Source organism: Lepeophtheirus salmonis, chromosome 6, assembly GCF_016086655.4.
Source record: "Lepeophtheirus salmonis chromosome 6, UVic_Lsal_1.4, whole genome shotgun sequence".
NCBI lineage: Eukaryota > Metazoa > Arthropoda > Copepoda > Siphonostomatoida > Caligidae > Lepeophtheirus > Lepeophtheirus salmonis.
The window spans coordinates 48,398,496-48,419,149 of NC_052136.2; the positions used below are offsets into that span (position 1 = coordinate 48,398,496).

Here is a 20,654-nt window from a genome sequence, read left to right on the forward strand (position 1 = left end):
GATCTTACTTAGAAGCTGATATCTTTTATATTATTCCTTCAAATGCTTTATTTCCTAGCTGAAGTTATAGAGTATACCTTATATTTCAATTTTAAAAAATGCCATTAAAAAAGGTCGATCTAAGGTCAATTTAGATTTTAATATTTATCAAATAATTTTTATAAAATAATCTAGTTATGTTGCGTTGCATAGGACACTCGATTGGAGTTATATCCTAAAAACTTGATTTAAAAAAAACGCTTAAAAGGCCAAACCTTCAAAGGTTGAAAGTTTAAATAATCATTTTCGTGTTTTATGGCTTAAATAACGATAATAAATGTGGCCAAAATCTTGTGGCATTAAAGCAAGGTTTGTCTGTCTATTGACACCGAATTAATCCGAGCAATCCTGGGTACTACCGCAAATATATGATAAAAAAGTAGTATACGTACCTTTTTTTATTTAGATTAAAAGCCTTAGCCGATACAACTTTTCCAAATTCTCCTTCACCAATAGTTTCTTCTAGTACCAAATTAGATCTTTGGAATTCCCATTTCTCGTCATACTAGGACAAAATATATGTTTTATTTGATTAAGTAACAGTTATTATTTAAAAATATAATTTTATTTTGGCATATATGGATAAATTATTTATTTTTACATATTTAAAAAAGTTGAATTCTCCAATGTATCACTTAATACGTAGAGTAATTATTAATTAGTATCTCTAAAGCAAGAACTTTTATAACTCAGCTTTTTTTTTTTTACTTACTCCATAATTTGTAAATATATTAATGTAAAGAAAAAGTGGAGGTAATTAACTAAATAAATGGGTAACTTTAAATTTAGCAATAAAATTATTTGCGGCAAGTATTTCGTAGTCCATTTGAAAGTGTTCTTCCATTTTATGATACACGCCACACAATTTAGAATACACGTGAATATTTTTTATTTATGAAGCGTTATTTATTATTGGATCTAACATAGTCAACGCACCTTTTTTTTTTTAAATTAAAACTATCGGGAGCTGTAAAAGATCTAAAGCGCTGGGTTTAATAAATAGTTTTGTTTTTTATTACAAATTGAAAATAGAAAATGAGGTATAATTAATATAATATCTTGTCTCTGACATATACTGAAGTTGTAAGCTATGACAACCATTCATGTGAAAGTTATTTAGAAACTCCAGTTTTATACTTAACTACTTCATAATGAGTAAAAATATTTCTACTATCTACTAAAGAAACTCTAAGGAAAGAGTCACAAGAGAGTTGAAATAATAATGAAACAAATAACATGTACATATACCTAAAATATGTTCACTCATTCACAAAACCTCAATCAAATAATAGAACAATTATAAATGAGTCTTTTGTATCTAAATTCAATTCAATGCGAAAAGGGTATTGACTATTGATGTCTCGTATAAAGCACCATCTACCTAAAAATATTTTAAAAAAATTACTAATATATTTCTCAAAATAGTCACAATAATGTATTTTCTAAAAAAAAAATATTAAACTTATCATTTAGTTATAGAGTTAAATTTATCACATAGCCCACTATATTTAGTTGAATGTTGATCACAAATTCATTGTTTTGGTACTTGATTTATGGGTTTGTCCCTTCCCCATTTTAAAAATTCAAATGTTTTAGGGAGGAAGAAACTCTATAGTTTATTTAGCGTTTTATGTCACCTAATATGAAGCCTCTCAATGTTGCCTACACAAAATTTTTACTTTTTTTATAAACAATTTTTAAAATTTGATGATTTACATATCACTAAGAATTTGTAGGTATGTATTGGGCATGTAATCAATAATGTATCTGTTAATATTTAGTCATAGGGTTTTTTTTGTTTGTTTTTTTGAGTAGAATACTTGTGTGTTATTATTTGTATGGGTAATATATGTTACATTGTCATCTAATAAAACTACTCACGTAGCATGAACTTACCGAATCATCATGCATCTCATACTTCTCTTGTTCTTTAACCAACTCAACATCGGCCATTTGATCCTGGAAAAAATATTTTTTGAATAATAATTATTAATTATTTAAAAGAATAAATTTAATAAACCACCAATAGACTGATTATTTTATGTAAATGTAACAAAGTGTATATTACATTTAGTGCCTAATAGTTTTTTCCTGATCAGTTTTAGAATTGGTTTTTCTGCCCGACTATTTTTAAGAGACTGACTTAAATAGATAATGCTAATATTGACTTCAATGATCGTCATTTTTCACTTCCAAGCAAACATTTCTTTGGCATATAGCGACCAGAGCAATATCAGCTATAGATACACTATTTAAAATAAATAAATCGATTTTATGTGAACTTTTCATTTTTTTTTCTTACTTACAAAATGTCTATAAAAAATGTAAAAACACAAACAAAAATACATAAGAAATTTGATTTGATAAAAAATAATTCCATGTTAACTAATGATTACAACGCAGCAAACATTGATATCCTCAACGACAGCATATATCTAAAGTATGTGAAGCTTTACTAGAAAGGTTGTTTATTGATATTTACTGGCTAGTGTTAAAACGATGACCAACAAATACAAATTATATGCAGATAACTGAATGTGTGATGGTTCAACTAAAAAAAATAGCTTCAATAAAATTCAAGTTTTTAAGAAGTTTCCATTTCTGTGTATTTACTTTATAAATATTCACGTCTATATAGATTATAGACATTTTTGGTGCATGCTGGGATTTATGGTCAAATTTGTGGGATGAGGAGTTATACTCAGGAATTTTGGGTATAATTTAAAACCTAAAATTGATTATGTTACCTTAAATGGTCGTGGTATGACCTTCCAAATATAATTTATCATATTCATATACTCAGATATTTATTGAAATGGGGTTGTCAGAGGAATAAAACGATTTTTTTTTATTTCTTTCAATGATATTTATAAATAAATAAATACATTATTACCTTTACACGCTTTTTTTTTACCAACCTTATAAGTGTTATTTGCAATGAATTAATATATCGATTATGTCTGACAAAATTTATTCCATCTATGTTAATATTTGACTTTTCCACCACGACGTGACACTTCGTTGAATGGACAATGAAGAGCAAAAGAGGGTTTTTAATTATTGAGAAACGAGATGCAATTGCAAATTACAGCCTGCAAAGAGGTATATGGTGTATATGGTTTTCTCCACTAAGAATTTACTTTTCATAGGGATCAGTCTTTGAAAATGAGGAAAAAATGACATAACATGGAACAGACAAAACATAGAGCGTCCAAAGGAAAAATTTTATGATGACATTTCATAACAAAATAAATTTATGGAACAAAAGAAATGCAAAACAATGAAATCGGAGGGTATTATGAAATTACAGCCAAATGATGTATATTTACGTTTTTTTTAAAAATGCACTCCTTTTCTTTGTAAAATTCTAAGCATTATTTTTTTTTATAATTAAGTTGTTTGTACTTAAATATATTAAATTTACAAATTATTTCCCATAGGATTGAGACATTTAACAAAATTCCATTCTTTCAAATCTAACTAAAATAGTTAATTCATTTATTTCCATTTACGACAATCATCACTTTGGGCTGTCTTCTGAGTCCAATTGGAGTAGTTGTGGAAAACAGAAAGAGAAATATCGATTTCAGAGGCACTTTGATCTATAAAATACATTCTGGTCCAACCATCTCCTTGCGGTGTCTAGCTAAGTAAATGGAGGTTAGTGAAGGGACAATCAGGAGGGCTGTGAATGGAGACATATGCCTAAAGAACTTCGTTAGATTTCCTTGACATCTTATTACTGCATCTACAGAAAGAAAAAGGATTTTGTCAAAATCTTGTCGTTGGAATAAGTGGCATCCTTCATTCTTTGATAACAACACGCTTGACTATTTTTGATGTAGTGTCGTCAAAAGGAAGTAAAGATCTAGTTCTTGTCCAAGTTTGGATTCTCTAAAAGATATTACCCGTGCTTGGAACAAATATTCTTGAGTGAGGTATCAAGAAGGCCTTTTGTAGTTTCCGCCCTTATATCGAGGTAGTTATCACTTCGAGGAGAAGTCTCATTTTACATTAAAAAGTATTAAAATTCATATTACCTTCCCTTTTTAAAAATAAGTTTTTTTAAACTTATGAAGTAAAAAATGTGAGAAAGTTCATTAATTTGGATACTTATAGATTTACACACCCTGTATATATATATATATATATGTAGTTATATTACCTTGATGGTACGAGTGCTGAACTCCCGATGGGCATTACTTTTACAGCTCCTACATATGTATAAAATGATACATATAACGTATTTTATTATACTATGCCTTATTTCAAACATGTTTTAACCCATTAGAGCCGAGGTTTTAATTTTTTTTCTGAATTTGAATACCTTCTTCTTAAACAAAAGGTAAGCAGGAATCAAAGTTAAAGAAGGGGCTCTGAATTGCTGTCTAAATTTGATGATATTTGATAAAGCCTAATTATATTGAAATTTCCGTGTACGTGAAAAAATTATATACTTCAGATTTAATGGGCTAAAAATACATTTTTTTGCCTGTGTGTTTTTGTGAAGAAGGAAAATGATAAAAAAATTACCTGTTATATCTGTAGAATAAAAAGAAACAAAAAAAGGATCCAAAAAAACGCAAGCACAATGCTGAAGGTGCAGAGAATGCCACATTTGGCATATTCTTGAGCAGTATGTTCTGATATACTACGCCTTTTTAACTCATCTGTAAGATAATATTTAAGCTATTGTAGATATGTTAAAGATTAATCCTTGAAATATTCAACTCATAGATACACTTAGGATTTATGATCGATTTTTTTGGTCAAAATGAGCAAAAAAAGAGCTCTACAATTTTAAAAATGAGCTCACAAAATATCAAAATCAAACCATTTGTTTTTTTTTTAAATAGAGTTTCATAAGGATAATTTAAATTAATTGGTTTTGTCTTATAATTATCATAATTTATTGTTAAATTTGGCCATATTATTGGGACAAATCAAGATTTTCTTCCTTCAATTGTTGCCTCCAATCTGTATTTGTAATTTAAAACAGACTGAAAGACCGTTTAACGTCCAATTTGGCGATATCTTCAGGAGTCTTTTTAGACGGAGCATCTAATCATCATAACCACTTATTACAAGTCCAACGTTTTGCATAAATGGAAGTTAAGGATTTCATTATTGTGTACAAAAGTATTTTTTCCTATTTTGCGTGATGTTTTTCACTCAAATTACTTTAGAAATCTAATTTGATTAAAAATATACTTAAAAGTATCACAAAATAATTCAAAAAAGTGAGATTATAAAATAAAATATAATTACCCTGATTTGCAAATTATGTTGTTAAAAAAGATTTATTTAAGATAATGAAGGCCTTATTTGAAGTACAAATGCAATGTGATTTGATATCTAGGACAAAGTTTGCGCAAAACTCTGCTAAAAAAACTTGATCAAAAATGAAAATCATCATTAACTTTCATCTTATGTACAAGTACATCTTAGTACAATCTCAATTTCAGAACATGAATGCATTCACTATTTACAGCCTCACATAATTAATTGCGTTACATGATTATATTGCTATAAGTCCCTACAAAATTTCATTTTTCTGAGCCGTCAGTTTCTCCCCCTTAAATCCGGTGAGAATTAGGGAGAGAATTTCGAAAATATAAAGAATCAAACTTTTATTAAGCAAACAGTCAAGAGAATCTCAAAAAGAGACTGCTTATTGCTGTGATCTTATTCACTCTCAATTCAAAAACTGAATATGGCTACGTCTTTTAGCGATACAGTTAAAAAAGGTGGCACGGATATATTGATATTTAATATCATAATTATAATTTAATCAAACTATAAACAAATTAGTAATCAATTTGTGCATTTGATAATGGACAAATTCAATTATATTCTTTCTTATGTAATTTTTTTTAATTTAATGAAGATAATGTATATTAAAAAAGAACATTCTAAAAAACATGTCCTTATCTTATTTTTGATTGCAGACTTAGTTTCTAAATGCAAAATTTTCCTATTCTATGCATAAAAAAACATAATTATTTTCGCATTTTAAATAATGCATAAACTATTTCTTACATTCTAAAAATGAAGAAGTTCATGAATTACGTTTGTAACTTCTTTCAATTTTCGGGTATGCATGTAAAATGTTTCGAGTGTTTTCTACATTAAATTTAATTTTTTTATTAAGTAATGTGCATAAATATTTCATTTTGAAAAAATAAAAATAGTTTTATAAGTATATAATAATATAAAAACTAATATTTTATTTTATTTGTATCCATTAATCACTTATTAACCAATGAAAGAACAGGGCATTTTTGTTTCATATATAGTGTGCATAATAAGACTTATGAAAATTACAATTTTTACCAGAAAAGTCAAACATTGCATCCTTGAAATAAAGAAAATATAATAAAACCTCAAACTTTACACATTGAAAGTACCATAAATTCTTCATTTCATTTTTTGGTTGCAACTTCTACAATATATAAATAAAGTATATTGTATGTTTGGGCTTTTTTTCCTATCCAGCGATGGTAATTTCGCCACGGAGTTATTATTTTTCATACACCAATTTTTTTGCATACATTTTTACGGCCTTTTTATGTTTTATATTATAAATTCGAACTTTAACTTTTGTTTTTAGAGTGGCATCTAGTTATAGAAATTGTCTGTATGATTGGCATGTTTTAAAAAAATCAACACAGTACTCCTGACAGTTTGACAAAGAAATCAGCTACACTAAACTGTAACAAGGGAGGAGGGGGAAAGGAAATATGAAAGGACATTATCTTCTTTTATGAGCACACACAAATGTTCAATCAGGCTTTGCATATAATTGAATCCATTTAGGAAAGAAAGTTCACTACTCAGGAATTAAATAATAATGACAACTGCAAAGGAAAATAAAATTAAGTCTTCAGATTACCAATTCCAAAAAAAAGATTAGGCCAGCTAAAAAATTCACACGATTTACACCACTAGTTATATTTTATCTATAAATTAGAAAACGAAGAAAATAGAGAGTAAAATAAGAAGGAATAGTGTTTATGAGGATAAAGGAGTAACGATTCGTAGATCTGGGATCATGAGTTTAAATTGAAAGGAAGAATTGACTAGGAGCATCTTACTCATAATTATCTATAAAGAAACCTAAAAAACTCATCTGTTCATCTATTAAAAAAAAAGAAGGTTTCTACCTTTAAATTCGACAATTTGAAGAATGTTTTGGAGGAGAGCACATTAGACTATTTATAAGCAACTGTTGTAAGAATGAAATAACTAAAAATATACTGGTTTTTTTGCTTGCCTGTTTTTTTGTTTTTTTTTGAGTTAGTAACCTGAAAAGTTAATTTTCTTAATCTAAATTGTTGTCGTTATTATTTAATTCCAGAAGGGTGAAATTCCTTTTCCAAATAAATTCAATTATATTCAAAACCTGATTGAACATTGATGTGTCCGCATAAAAGGGAGAGAGTAAACTTGATGGTTCGCTTAGGGGTTGTAATTCTATGTGCTTGTTGAACTAAGAAACAATTGTTTTTTAACATTGCCCAAAATACACACAATTTTCATCTAGCTTAAACTCCCTAAGAAATCATCAGTCTATCTCTCCATCATTCCTAAGCACACACACTTTATAAATAAATGTTCCTCAATAATAATGATTAAAGTATAATTATAACAGCATTAGAAATTAATACAGAAACACTTTTCAGATTACCAAATACAAAAAAGTGTAAACGCGGTTAAATACTTAGAGTTCATATCTGTATTCATAAATGAAATGAAATAGTAAAGATTGATTCAAAAAACGGTTGCAAAACCTGTTACGCATCCTTTACCTACCAAGCAATCATTGATAATGTAGTTAATATAAATATATGAAAATAGCAGTTATACATTAAGGGTTATATACTTTTGCACTATTAAGTCAAGTATGAGATCATTAATACTTGATTATATTACAAAGTCATTTGCTTCAGGATATTGAGCAAATACCATAATTATTGGTTTTGTCTAGTAGGATTTATTAATAACATTGTTTCATAATGACATTATTATTTATATAACTCATACAATATGTATAAAGTCGGAAAGATTTATTTCCTACGAGTGCATTGTATATAGAAGCCAATTGGGAACAGTACTTTTGGCAATGGGATCGATTCGTTGAGGCTAATTTGACTTACACAACTAGCTTTTTGAACAAAATAAAGGCACCATTTAATTTCCTTTCAGCTATTTCTATGATTTGCCTCTTGTATGGATAAAAGTAGTTAAGACTACTTATTATGAACTAAAAATGGTATTTCATTTGATTTTAATATTAATGTACATATATAAATCAAGGGTCTTCATTCTGAGCTCGTGCCATTTCATATATAGTCATTTATTTAATATTAATAAATTTTTCATTTCAGTGTATTTAATAATTTATATCTAAATAATAATTAACAGTCGACAACAAGAAGAGTAAAAAGGCTAGCTACTATACTTTTTCACAAATATTTCCTTTCCTTTTCAATGTTGGTAGAGTATAAAGAGGTTCGACGTGTTAGATGTGCTAAAATGCACCACAAAATACCTACAAATGTCCTCTATTGTATTTATAGATTATAGCATCTATGCGACTCCAACAAATGTTTAACATATATGTTAAAATTTGTCTTTGGTTATAGTTTTTTCATGATTAGACGAATTAAATTTTGATTTATCAAATATTTGAAGATTTTTAACTTTTTCCCCCAAAAATCATTTTTGAGAATAGATATGGATTTTTTTAAAAATCCAAAAAATTATGTTTTTTTGTGAATAGCTGTGGATTTTTTAAGAAAAATTTATTTTCAAACTTTAAAATTATTTTAAATAGATAAAAACAGCTTTCCCATAAACACAAAGCCTCTGTTTTGGTTTTAATATATTCAACCTATGAAAAATTATCATCTTTAAAATTTAGAATGGTAATTTTAAGGTTTGATGAATTGAGCGAATTAAATTTTGATTTATCAAATATTTGAAGAGATTGATAAACTTAGAGAACTATTTCATTTATAAAGCAAAAAAAAACATACAATCTCCGTTTGTTAAAAGTTGAGTATCAGACGACACACAACTATAAGCGATTTTTTAAAATATCTAAAAAGGATGCTATTTTATATACTAATAAGCTACTCTTGCTTTTAGTTGATGATTCTTTTCATTTTCAAATCCGTAAAGATTATAGGAAAAAATATATCCAACCCAAAATACCTATGAACGTTTTAAATAGCTTCAAATAATTATTTTTTTACTCAGTAGCTAAATTTGAAGCAGTAGTTCTGGTAACTGCACTTGTTCGATTAGTATTTCCTAAACACCCTAAAATATAGAGAAAATGCACCTTTCTATAAGATATGACAGATTAAAAATAACTCCAGTCTGAAACTTAAAAAGTTGAAGCAAAATGAGAGATGTGGAACTTAGAAAATTACTAAAATTTTTCACAGTGGCAAAAATTTTACAAAATCTGAAGATATTTTAAGATATTTCCCTACATATTTTCAATCTACGGCCGGAGGACAGAGGTCTCATTTTCCTAAGAAAGTAAAGTATCATTCCATTTCTATTTTTCCTAATAATATTATTTCTGCATTCCATCAAGAAATATTTTAAAGATTACAAGATCACCGGTCTGGAAGGAATTGGAGGGGACAATTTTTACCAGCTATAACTGTAGTATTTACACTTATTTATTTTGTATTAGAAGGGCAATGGAAAGAAGTGCTAAGCTAACGAGATCAGTTACAAATGGAATTTTTTTTTTTTAATTTCTAAAATAGGAGATGGAACAGATATTATTCATTGGCTACCAATAACAATTCTGAATGAATTATATCGAACTGATTTAGGCATTATTGCTAAACAAATGAAACCAATACTGAATATAGCTGAATAGCTGCCCCTCATAAGGGTTTTCTTAAGTATAGAAAAATATCAAATGTTTCAACAAATATACAATTTTACAATTAATTCCTTTTAAAAGAAGAAAAAATTTAGGGCTACAGTTGCTGTTGATTTTAGGAAAAAGTTTGATTCCATTCTTCACAAATATATTCTCAGGGTTCTAATTAGAGTCCTCCTTCCAAACGGAACACCTACTATTACGATGCAGGGAAAAATGAGTGGTCTTATATTTTTAGAACATGGCTGCCAGCAAGAACGTCCCTCAGCTCATTTACTGTTTGTCATGGCCATTGAAGAATTAGTTTTAACCTAGATCTGTAAATATTGCGGATTTAGGATTAATTTTACGAGTCCAAACATTTGATCGATCTTAATGCTAATGATGTCAAAGTGTATATAGAAGCTAATTCTGAATTACAGCATGTCCAAAGATTGGAAGTAATACTGCCTCATTTCAAGAAGTTTGAGATGAAATATAGGCTCAGCTTAAATGTTAAAAAGACTAGTGTTCTCCCTTTTTTGGAGAATGGTTTCCAGTAGATGATGTGTCATTGCCAGTTGTTCTGTAACCAATAAGTTTGTTGTGCTTGGGATTGAGTATGAAAGAAATGTGGAAATAGAGGCTAATTTTACACTTCTAAACGTTACGGTAATTAATCATGTTAATATATGGATGAAATTAAACTTGCAAATCGTATTGATCTTTATTATACCCGTATTGTTCTCCTTGTCTTATATAAAGCAATATCCATGCATACATAAGCAGATAAAGCTATAAAGGGAGAAACGAAATGGCTGCATGACCTTTTCCATAAATCTTTTATTTATGATCTAAGGAGGCACAGAAATCATTTAGGTGGAGGACTCGTTTGTGATTGTCTATAGTTTTTGATTGTTAAATTATGTATAGAGCTGATGTTCCAGGTGAGACTTGAGTCATTTTTTAATTAATTCGGTACATGAGACTTTTGACTCGAAAAAAATAGGTTCAAATACAAATTTACCACCCCCCACAGCTGGGTTATACTTTAATTTAATCTAAACTACATTAAAAATGATTGGAAGTGTAAAATTAGATTTAAGAACATATTTTCCATGTCTTTATCAAATTCAAGCTATCATGTTCTGAGTAGAACTTATTTATTGTTTTAGATCGGACTATATTGATTCAAATATAATCGAAAGCAATTAAAATACTGAAGTGAAAGGCCATTATTGTATGCCATGAATTACTTAATTTAGTGTATTACTATAGTGAGGATGTATTCATATATTATTCTAGAATATATTAATGCACTAATTATTAATTAGTTTTGCAATTGCTGACTTTTTATATGAATCAATTTGGATTTTGGCATTTTTCCCATTTTCTTTTCGAGTATTATTATAGCTCCTGTGATTAGTGTAGTGTTGGTCCTTATTTATTAACTTCAGTTCAGTCTTGGATCCAGTCCTACTGGTCATTGGGATCGGGAATTAGTACTGTCAGTACTAGAACGTTTTAAACAAAGAAGAAAAAAGTTGAGTGACATCTTCAAGGACCAAACTTTATAAGTTTTTAGGACCGGTATGGAAACCTGAACTGTACCGTACCAAGACTCAACTGGAAAAGACTGCAGTCTTCAGTCCCAAATAAAAAAGGCCATAACAAAACCTGTGGTAGAGTTTTTCAAGTATTTTTAAATCAAATAAAAGTAAATTCTAAATAATGAACTACATAAAGATAATTGAATATTACTTACCCTTCATCGAGTGTGCTTGACTCTTCATAACTGCTGAACATTTACCATGACACGAGACTACGACTCCACTCTTTCGTGCAATTGGTCGATTATTGATTTTATCAATCAGAATATTAAAACCTCTAAATTGTTCTGAAAAATAAAATGAATTTAACAAAATATATTTTGAAAAATTTACGGGTATATTATTTTTTTTTAATGTTCCTGTAATTGGTTAGATGGATTAAGTATAAGTAAACATTATAGTATTACAATTAGTCCATCTAACCTAGGAATCTTTTTGTGAAATCCATACACATACATAAAGTATTATATATATTTTTCTCTAGGAATCACCTAGGATCGAACGTATTAATTTATCAATTACTATTATATATGTATAAGTATATTTGAAGAATTGTTAAGTATTTCCAAGAAAAAAATATTTTCAAAATGAATCAAGTATGTAAGGCATATTTGTTAACAGGAGACTAATTTTGTTGTCGGAAAATGAAGTTGAGTTTGAATTAAAATAAGCCAAAATTAATTTTGCAAATTATAAAAGGAAGCCACTATTATTTTTATTTTCTAATCTTATTTGTGAACTTTGACTGTTTTTAGTAGTCTATGTGTATATGTCAATAACAATATATGAATTCAATTATATTTAATGAATATGTATTTTGCATTCACTTATTCCATTGACATAATCTATGTCTGAAGTGTATGTGTATATACATAGAAATATCGCTGCTTAAGGATAAAAATGTCTTATTTGGTCAAATTTCAAAAAATGAGTTATCACTACTTTGTTCAGTACCACCTTATTTTGTATGAAAAATATTTCTTTCATTGTTCTTATTACTGTGGTTTTTATTAATGTAAAATGTTCTATCTGTGAAATATTATGTTGACTATTTATATCATAAATTTCAGAGAGTAAAAAAATATTTTTTCTCATGAAAAATTTCGAAAATGATCTGGTGGGCCACTATAATTATCAAGCATTGATTTATTGAAAATGCACTGAAATTTTGATACCAATATTGAGAAGAATTTTCACATAACATAATTTTATTTTTTTAATTTTAGAAATCGAATGTTGTATAGACTAAAAAAAAATATTTTCTTCAAACATTTAGATCGACTTTCGACATGCAGAAATTAATAAATAAAAATTTGACTGCAAATTCATTTATATAAGAGTAAATGGCATGTAGTTGGTGACTTGATACAAAAGTATATATCATTTTTTTTAATGTTCCTTTAATTGGTGATACGGAGTTGCACTGATGAAGTATAAGTAAATATTGTAGTATCATACTTAATCCATCTAACCTAGGAATCTTTTGGTCAAATCCAAATACATCAATTATATTTCTTTCTTAGGGAGTCATCTAGCACGAATCTGTACACAATCCCTAAATTTTGAGCTACTAGTAATTATACATCGATCAATTATACTATTTATCAGTAAAGTTTAATTTATCCTAAAATATATATTTAAGATTACAGGAATTTTAAACTTCTTTTGGAGTCTTTTTGTCATTGTATTGTATTTTTTCCTTGCTTCAACTTCCTGTCGGCAACTCGTTGATTTCAAACACTAATATCTCCTAAATTGGAGAAAAAAGTGTGAGAAACAAAGGCAGTTAAAAGAGGGGTGTCAAAAGAAACCATTGTCAACTCCCTCTCCTAATAAGGGCATGTTTGTATTATATTAATTCAATGCACATCGTTCAAAACTAGTACTTATGGTATGTTCCTGATTACTCTTAACTCAAGAAACATAAAAATGTTCCTTCACTTTGTGACAAACTATGATTTTGATCAACTAGATCAAAAATACGGAATTGATTGGACTCCCAAAGAAAGGCAAACTTTTTTTTTTAATTACATGGTATTTTCTTAAATTCAAAAATGTGAAAATATTTTTAGAATCTAAAAAAAAATTTCTACAACCAATTATTTAACTTTTCCTTAATTTAGATCTTACAAGTCGATAAATAACAATAAATCATATTGATGTTGCAAAAAATATTTAACAAAATAAGTACTTTCTACGCCACAAAAGTAGAAATTTGTATATATGAAGGTTATTTTCATGATGTTTCTGGAGATAAAAACAATTAAGAAAACTACATCTCAATACTTACATGTATTTCTTCTTTTATATAACTAAACATACTTAGTACCCTGAATGTACTATGAATAGATAAGTTAATATATTATTTTAAAGAGCTGTTTCACTCTTCAAATTTATTATTTTTTGATTTTTGATAAAATGTCAGATTGTTGTATTACTTTGAAATGTAAAACAGGTCATCTGAGTTATGAGAAAACGGAGAATATTCTCCGTACACTAAAGTATAGAATTATAACTCTTGTTAATTTATCGTTTGCAAATTTCATAGTAGTAGACAATCTGAGCAATTGTTTAAATATTAAAATCAAAAGCTTCTAAAATTATTCTAGAAGAGAGAGTATCTAAGTATGAAGTATCCACAAATGTGTATGCTCATGATACACCCAAGATACTTAGGGACAATCTAAATAATTATACATTGGTTGGTTGCTGTTTATATTTCTGGTGTAATAATGAAAAAGCAAATAATTACTCGTTTTATTGCTTTTCAAAATATTATCCATAAAGATCAATACATTTTTCAAAACGAAAACATTTTTCGAAGCATTTTTTCCATTCTGATAGAAGTAACTCCAAAAAATTAGGTCATGAATACATCAATGGTTTCTTCTAGTTATGAAGACCGCTGATCACGTATTTCTGATGTATGGGAATAGAAAAAATTCATTGCTGACTAAATCAAGGCTGTACTACGGATGACTTATCATTACGATATTTTGAGTAGCCAAAATGCTCTTTGTTTGAGCCAAAATATGAGCACTTGCATTGTCATGATGAAGGTGATCTTGCCTCTTCTTCTGTTTTTTTTTTTTTTTTTTTTTTTTTTTGGATTTCTTGGAAGACATCCAGTAGACAACTAATGCCACTAAAACTACGCTCCCTATTAATAGGCAATCATTTGCTTCGATGTAGATTCTCTCACGAACAACTTTAGTTGGATTTGGCTCATTTTGAAAGATCCATACAGTGGATTGCTGTTTTGTTTTAGAATCATATGCAAAGATGGATGTTTGGCCATATGTGTAATATTGTACAAAGCTTTAGATGCATCTCTAACAATTTTTTCAAAATTTTCTTGCGCCAGTCGACAAGAGCCTTCTTTTGATTATTTGTCAGATTACGTAAGATCCAACTTGAAGAATTTACCTATTATGTATGTGTATTTAACGAAAGAACTTGCAACTTCTTTTAAAATAAATTCACTTATTTATGTGTTAAAACAATCACACTAAAGTTCAAGTGGTTCTAAAATTATTTCATTTCTTACAGTGATACAAAATTGAATAAAAATCATATTGAATATTTCTATTTCTAGATGATTATTGTTAAGACAATATAAACATAAATTATTATAATACAATTAGTGAAACAAATATTTTAAACTTACAATTAAACGTAAGTGTAATATATTTGCTTAACTATTTGTATTTTAATACCTTATTTAAGAATATTATATTTCTTCAAAAAGGATATTTTTTTTTTACATTCCCTAATAGTTAGAACTAAAGGGTTTACAATTTACTTAAAAACAATTAAACTGCATATTTTATGTTTAATCAGAGGAATAATGATATAGCTTAAAGATTACTTTTTATAGGAGATAAATATAACTTAATCTTAATAACTGTTTATCTATTATACTTTGTGTATATTGAATATTTTTCTCAAAATCTATATATTTAATGTGAATATCTGTGTGTTTGAGTACTGGAATCACGCCCAAACCAATAGATGGATTTTCTTGCCATTTTTCATGTAGGTTTTTAGACTCAAGAGATGGCTCTACTAACAATGTTTTGGCCGTCAAGGAAAAGAAAATATATTATTCAGTTTGCCAAGTTCAAAAAAAATGAGTGAGCTAAAAAAAGCACCCGATTTCGATCACTATTTATTTCACTAAAATTTATATGCTGTTGAAAAGTAATAAACAAGACCATATTCATAGAGTTGTAAAAAATATGATTAACTTGTGCATAAATAAAAATTCCACAAATCAACATGGTAATTATTATTGTTATTTTCGAATATGGCACCCCTCTGGCTTTTGGAGCATTATGAAATATTTATCATAGGGAGGTCATTGACTTTGTGACTCATCTTGTTACTCCCTACACGTATGTATATATGTACATACGACGAGTAATTGGATTTGTACTATAATGATAATATTACGACGTAAGGGTTTTTACGTTATATTTCTTTTCAATAATTATAATTAATTCTGAACTATGGAATAAAATATATATATATTTTTTTTTAGAAAATGTCAAATAGAATTAAGATTATAAATTTAACCAAGTTGAAAATTTAAATTAGAATTTTTAGAATATAATTAATTATTAATTGCATCTATTTGAATAGGTATAAGACTTTGTTCATTAAAGGATAAATCTATAATATTGAAAAATGATTTAATCTAAATTGAAAATCATTCCTATTAATTAAAATAAAAACAAAAAAACTTTTTATCTGATAGCCTGGTCCATAGAAATAAAAAATAATTGCTTCAACTGTGCAATAGCAAGTGGCAATTATTGAAACCACGACAGCTAACAAGTTAGAAGCTCTAAACAATAGAAAATAACTACTTTTTCTCAATCAAAGCAGGACATTGAGTCTTTGAAGAAAAAACCAAATTTTGGTAATTGTTGTTTTGTTGCCAAAACGGTAACTTTTATAATTATTTCAAGTTAAACACAAGTTTATATACAAATGATTTTTTTAATTTCTAAATTATAACAACTACAAAACAAAAAATCCTTTTGAAGAATTAGAAAACAAACTTTTTTTTCAAGGTAGCAGCACTCATATCTCATATTATTACATCATGGATCTAATGGATAAAAAATATATTAAATAGTCTTGAAAAAGAGACAGCTGAAGCTAAATAATATATATATTATTATTAAGCAAAAGTTCAATAGTACTTTTTCAATATGACGTCTAAGTACAGGTGAGTCCGCGATATTATGTTGTTGTTTTCTTTGGAAGGGAGGGGGAAGTCTTGTTTTTTGGATTTTTTTAATAAAAAATCCAATAATATTAAATTTACTAGTGAAAAGCAAAAATTCTATGATTAAAGCACCTCTGTCCCACCCCCTGAAGTAGTACTGTCGAATGTTTTTCAACAATTGGGTTAAACTACAAATTAAAGTCTTAATTATCTTCTATTTTATGTTATCTACAGTACAATACTAAAGGACTATTTGATTTCCGATTAAAGAGAAGAAATTTTTAAATCATTAAAGGCTTTCATCGTTTAATAGAATAAAAAAATATATTTGTATGGCATTAAAGTTACAGATGGAACAGCCGACCAAAACTCGTGAATCTCCCAATGAAAAACTTGACATTTGCTGGGCTTAAAATCCTTTAAATTTAGAGCACGGCATAATGACCAAATGGAAATTTGAAACTCAGTGTAGGATAATTTGAGAACTCCATTTTCTTTCTACTTAATCCAATCTCATCTTCTTTAAAAATGCCTAAATAATATTTCAATTACTTCAATGATGCATAGATGTACATTGCGAGGTATAAGATGTCCTTAATGCCTGACTTTGTGAAGAAAGGGATGGCTAATTCGTGATTGTTTATTATTTATTCAATTATGTGTAAGGAATTAAATGAAAAATTACAACATTATATTTTTGTGCTCTTGTGAAAGAATTTGTAAAGGTAAGATGTATTGGTTGTTTTAGATGTGTAAAATTATATTTATATTTATCTATCTCCTTAGCGAGCTGTGAAAATAATTTGTGACCATTGTATCTACAAACTGGATGAACTTAGGTTTCACACTTATCTAGAGGATCCTCTCGTCCGATCAATTAAGCGTTCACCTTTCTTAATCTTGGACAAAATTTGCCTAACTTGACTTAGGGAGAATCTCTCATTTTCATATGAATCATTGACTCATCCCGTGGTCTTGAACTATTTATAGTATATTTTCTACCCCTGGACTGAGGCAGCAATAAAATAATGAGCAGATGTAATTTTTTTTAAACTGGGACATCCATAAACTGAATTTAAATTTGGATATAAATTTGGTTAGTCGTGGGTGTGGATCTAAAAAAAAATAGAATAAAACTTGGTAATACATATAGTTAGAAATATTAGAACTAGCACTTACTTAAAATTTTACCCTCATACATATGAACAAGGATTACAAGATTTTGATTTATGTAGAGCAAAAATATTCAGTAATGAAACCATTACTTTTTTTTAACTTATAGTCTAGATAATGATAGGCCAATATTATTTTGAAAATAATGAGTAGAATTATTAATCAAACAAAAATTCAATAAATCTATTACTGACCTGGCTCTTGACAGTCTTGAGGGCATATATTCGGAGATAATTGCTCTAATGCATCACATTTATCGTCAGGACAGTACTTGGTTCCAACTGTACACGTAGAATAGGACCTACCCAAGGTTCTAAACCATTTAAGAGTAAAATATCATAAAAAATTATATCTAGCATAACAATTAAGATTAAAAGTATACTTATTTTCAGGCGACCATTCGCAAATGGATGTAACTGGACCACAAATAGAAACACACTCTTCCATTAAACTAAATTCGGAACAAGCTAAAGTTGTTCTACTCCTTGGATTGGAGCAGAGACTCAGAGATTCCCTTACGTTTATAATAACATTAATCCTTATTGAAGAATTTGATTTGAGTTCCAGTTTGCATGTGTCTCCAGGGTGAACTCCTTGTTCTTTTAAACCACCTTTAATATCCAAATAAATAATGTTATCTGCTATAGAAAACCATGGGCAATTGCTTTTATGTAGCGTTAGTCTTTCAAAATTAGTCAGAGTTCCAATGCGAGTAAGATACGGATCATTGACTTGAACATATAATGAATAGGAATGATTTGTATGTAGTATCATAGGAGATGGTGAAATGGATGAGGCAAGGAGCTTGAAACTAAAATTCGAAACCTTTTCTTGATTTTCATTCATAATAACACCCATTATATTTGTGCTTCTAAAGTTTCTCAAGTCTTTTAGGAAATAAATCTTCTGATCCTTTAAATAAAGTATGGTACCAGAAAAATTTGATGGAAGTTTCTGGCAATAAACATTTTCTTTTTTATAAATGTACTTTGTTCCACAATTGAAGTCAAATGTTCCAAGCTTCTTGTCATTACTTTAGAAAAATATTAAATGAATAATTTTTTTTTAAATATAGTAATAATATCTTACCTTAAATAGTCAATTTTAGGGAAATTGAGAGTATAAGAATTTGTATTAGGTAAATCAGCATCGTAAAAAATCTCATCAAATTTGAAATATGTTCCCTAAAGAAATGTAAATATTCATTTTAAATAAATTTATGGAGCAAAAGATTACAAAGGTATGACAAAATGGTTTTAACCCAAAATGTTCTAAGACAAAATAGTTGAAGGCGAAACTACCAGACCTTATCAATAACATTTAGTATTTGTTAGGGAGTTATAAGTGTAAGGTCCTATACGACTTAAAGTAGAATGGAGGTTGATGATAGATGATCTAATTTAACATCATAACCAATGTGATGCCGTTTTACCAAAACATTATTGAAATGGTAAAGTTTACGATTTTATATTTGGGTTTTTTTTTTTTTTTTTTACATACCGAAAATGTTTAAGATTTACAACACTAATTAGATAATTCTCTTGATACCTTTTTAACATTTTCGTTATAGAGTTGCACTTCATAGGAATGATTATGAAATAATTCACTTTGAGGAATGGGAGAATTATCATCAACATCTCGTATGTTCAAAGTGCTTTGAAACTTAATTTTAGACGTTGAATTTCCTTTCGTTCTACAGACAATTTGAAAAGAGAGAGAACCCATGATTTCTCGATCAAACGAATAAATTGAAAAGAGATGGATGGATTGGTTGGAGGTCTTTAAGCTTAATCGATGAGAATCTGAAAAGAGGAACAAGAATGTAGATAGATAATATTAAAATTATTAAGCATAGGCATTTTGCAGGATAGATGTGTGTAGATATATGAGGCAAAATATCTAATATCTACATCTTATCAGTATCAGAGAAAATAGAAAAAAAAATCTTCAATTTTTGAAGGCAAGAATGCTTCATTACAAAAAAAACTTGTCAAGTTTTTTTTCCACGAGAATGGCTTTTTCTTTTTTTAAACGTTCATCTTGCTAATATTACTAAACTGGGATGAAATTGATGAATCCTTACTTTATAACTCAAAGATTTTTTTTTAACAAATTCTTTCAGAAATAGGGATACATTTAATCATTTTTAAAATATCGGATCAGAAATATTTTAATATAAATACATGTCTAGTTCAAGACCCTTACTTTTTGAATCAATCAGACAATAAAATTTTGGACATGCTTGGCTCTTGATGAATATTGGTAAAACATCAATGGGCTCTGAGGAAGGAGTATTTTCCATGACTTGAAAGTTAAGTTCTTGAATCTAGAACAAAAAATTATTTAAAGTAAGAATACAATTAAGTCGTTTCCTAAATTTATCGTAAAACTGATTTTCTACATTATTTTTCAACTGAATTCAAATCTTAGTATATTTATTCTAATTGGTTAAAAGTGTTTCAAAACAATATAAGGATAGGAAAACTTTGTCATATACCTACAAAAGATAAAGTAAGATAAATGCACAAAAAATTCAATATATGGTGTTTGTTTATTTATAAAAAAGTCTCTTGGATGGAACAAAATGAAAGCTGAGGCCTAATTCAAATGGGCTGACTAAGGAGACTAAATCGACAAATATCTCAATACGTATTTCTTAAATGATTTTTTTCCTAAAGGGATACTTCAGGAAGCAAAGACAGTTTGTTTCAAT

The 20,654-nt window shown here is 28.0% G+C and overlaps 1 protein-coding gene across 3 annotated transcripts in view; it reads right to left on the reverse strand.

Moving 5' to 3' along the window:
* Positions 1 to 432: 432 nt before the first annotated feature.
* The window catches only part of LOC121120499 (uncharacterized), a 49,964-nt gene continuing 29,742 nt past the window's right edge, over positions 433 to 20,654 (reverse strand). For 2 of the 3 annotated variants that reach the window (XR_011780945.1, XR_011780944.1), the window contains 10 exons: positions 20,147 to 20,267; positions 19,490 to 19,743; positions 19,031 to 19,125; positions 18,324 to 18,974; positions 18,136 to 18,254; positions 11,691 to 11,822; positions 4,573 to 4,709; positions 4,205 to 4,253; positions 1,936 to 1,998; positions 439 to 544 (listed from right to left, as the gene is read on the reverse strand). Coding sequence is in view for 1 of the 3 variants with exons in the window: in XM_040715387.2 (XP_040571321.1) it covers positions 1,979 to 1,998; positions 11,691 to 11,822; positions 18,136 to 18,254; positions 18,324 to 18,974; positions 19,031 to 19,125; positions 19,490 to 19,743; positions 20,147 to 20,267 (1,392 nt within the window). In the remaining 2 variants the exon portion in view is untranslated. Of the gene's footprint in view, positions 545 to 1,935; positions 1,999 to 4,204; positions 4,254 to 4,572; positions 4,710 to 11,690; positions 11,823 to 18,135; positions 18,255 to 18,323; positions 18,975 to 19,030; positions 19,126 to 19,489; positions 19,744 to 20,146; positions 20,268 to 20,654 lie in introns of all 3 variants that reach the window. The other variant, XM_040715387.2, reaches the window with a different exon arrangement.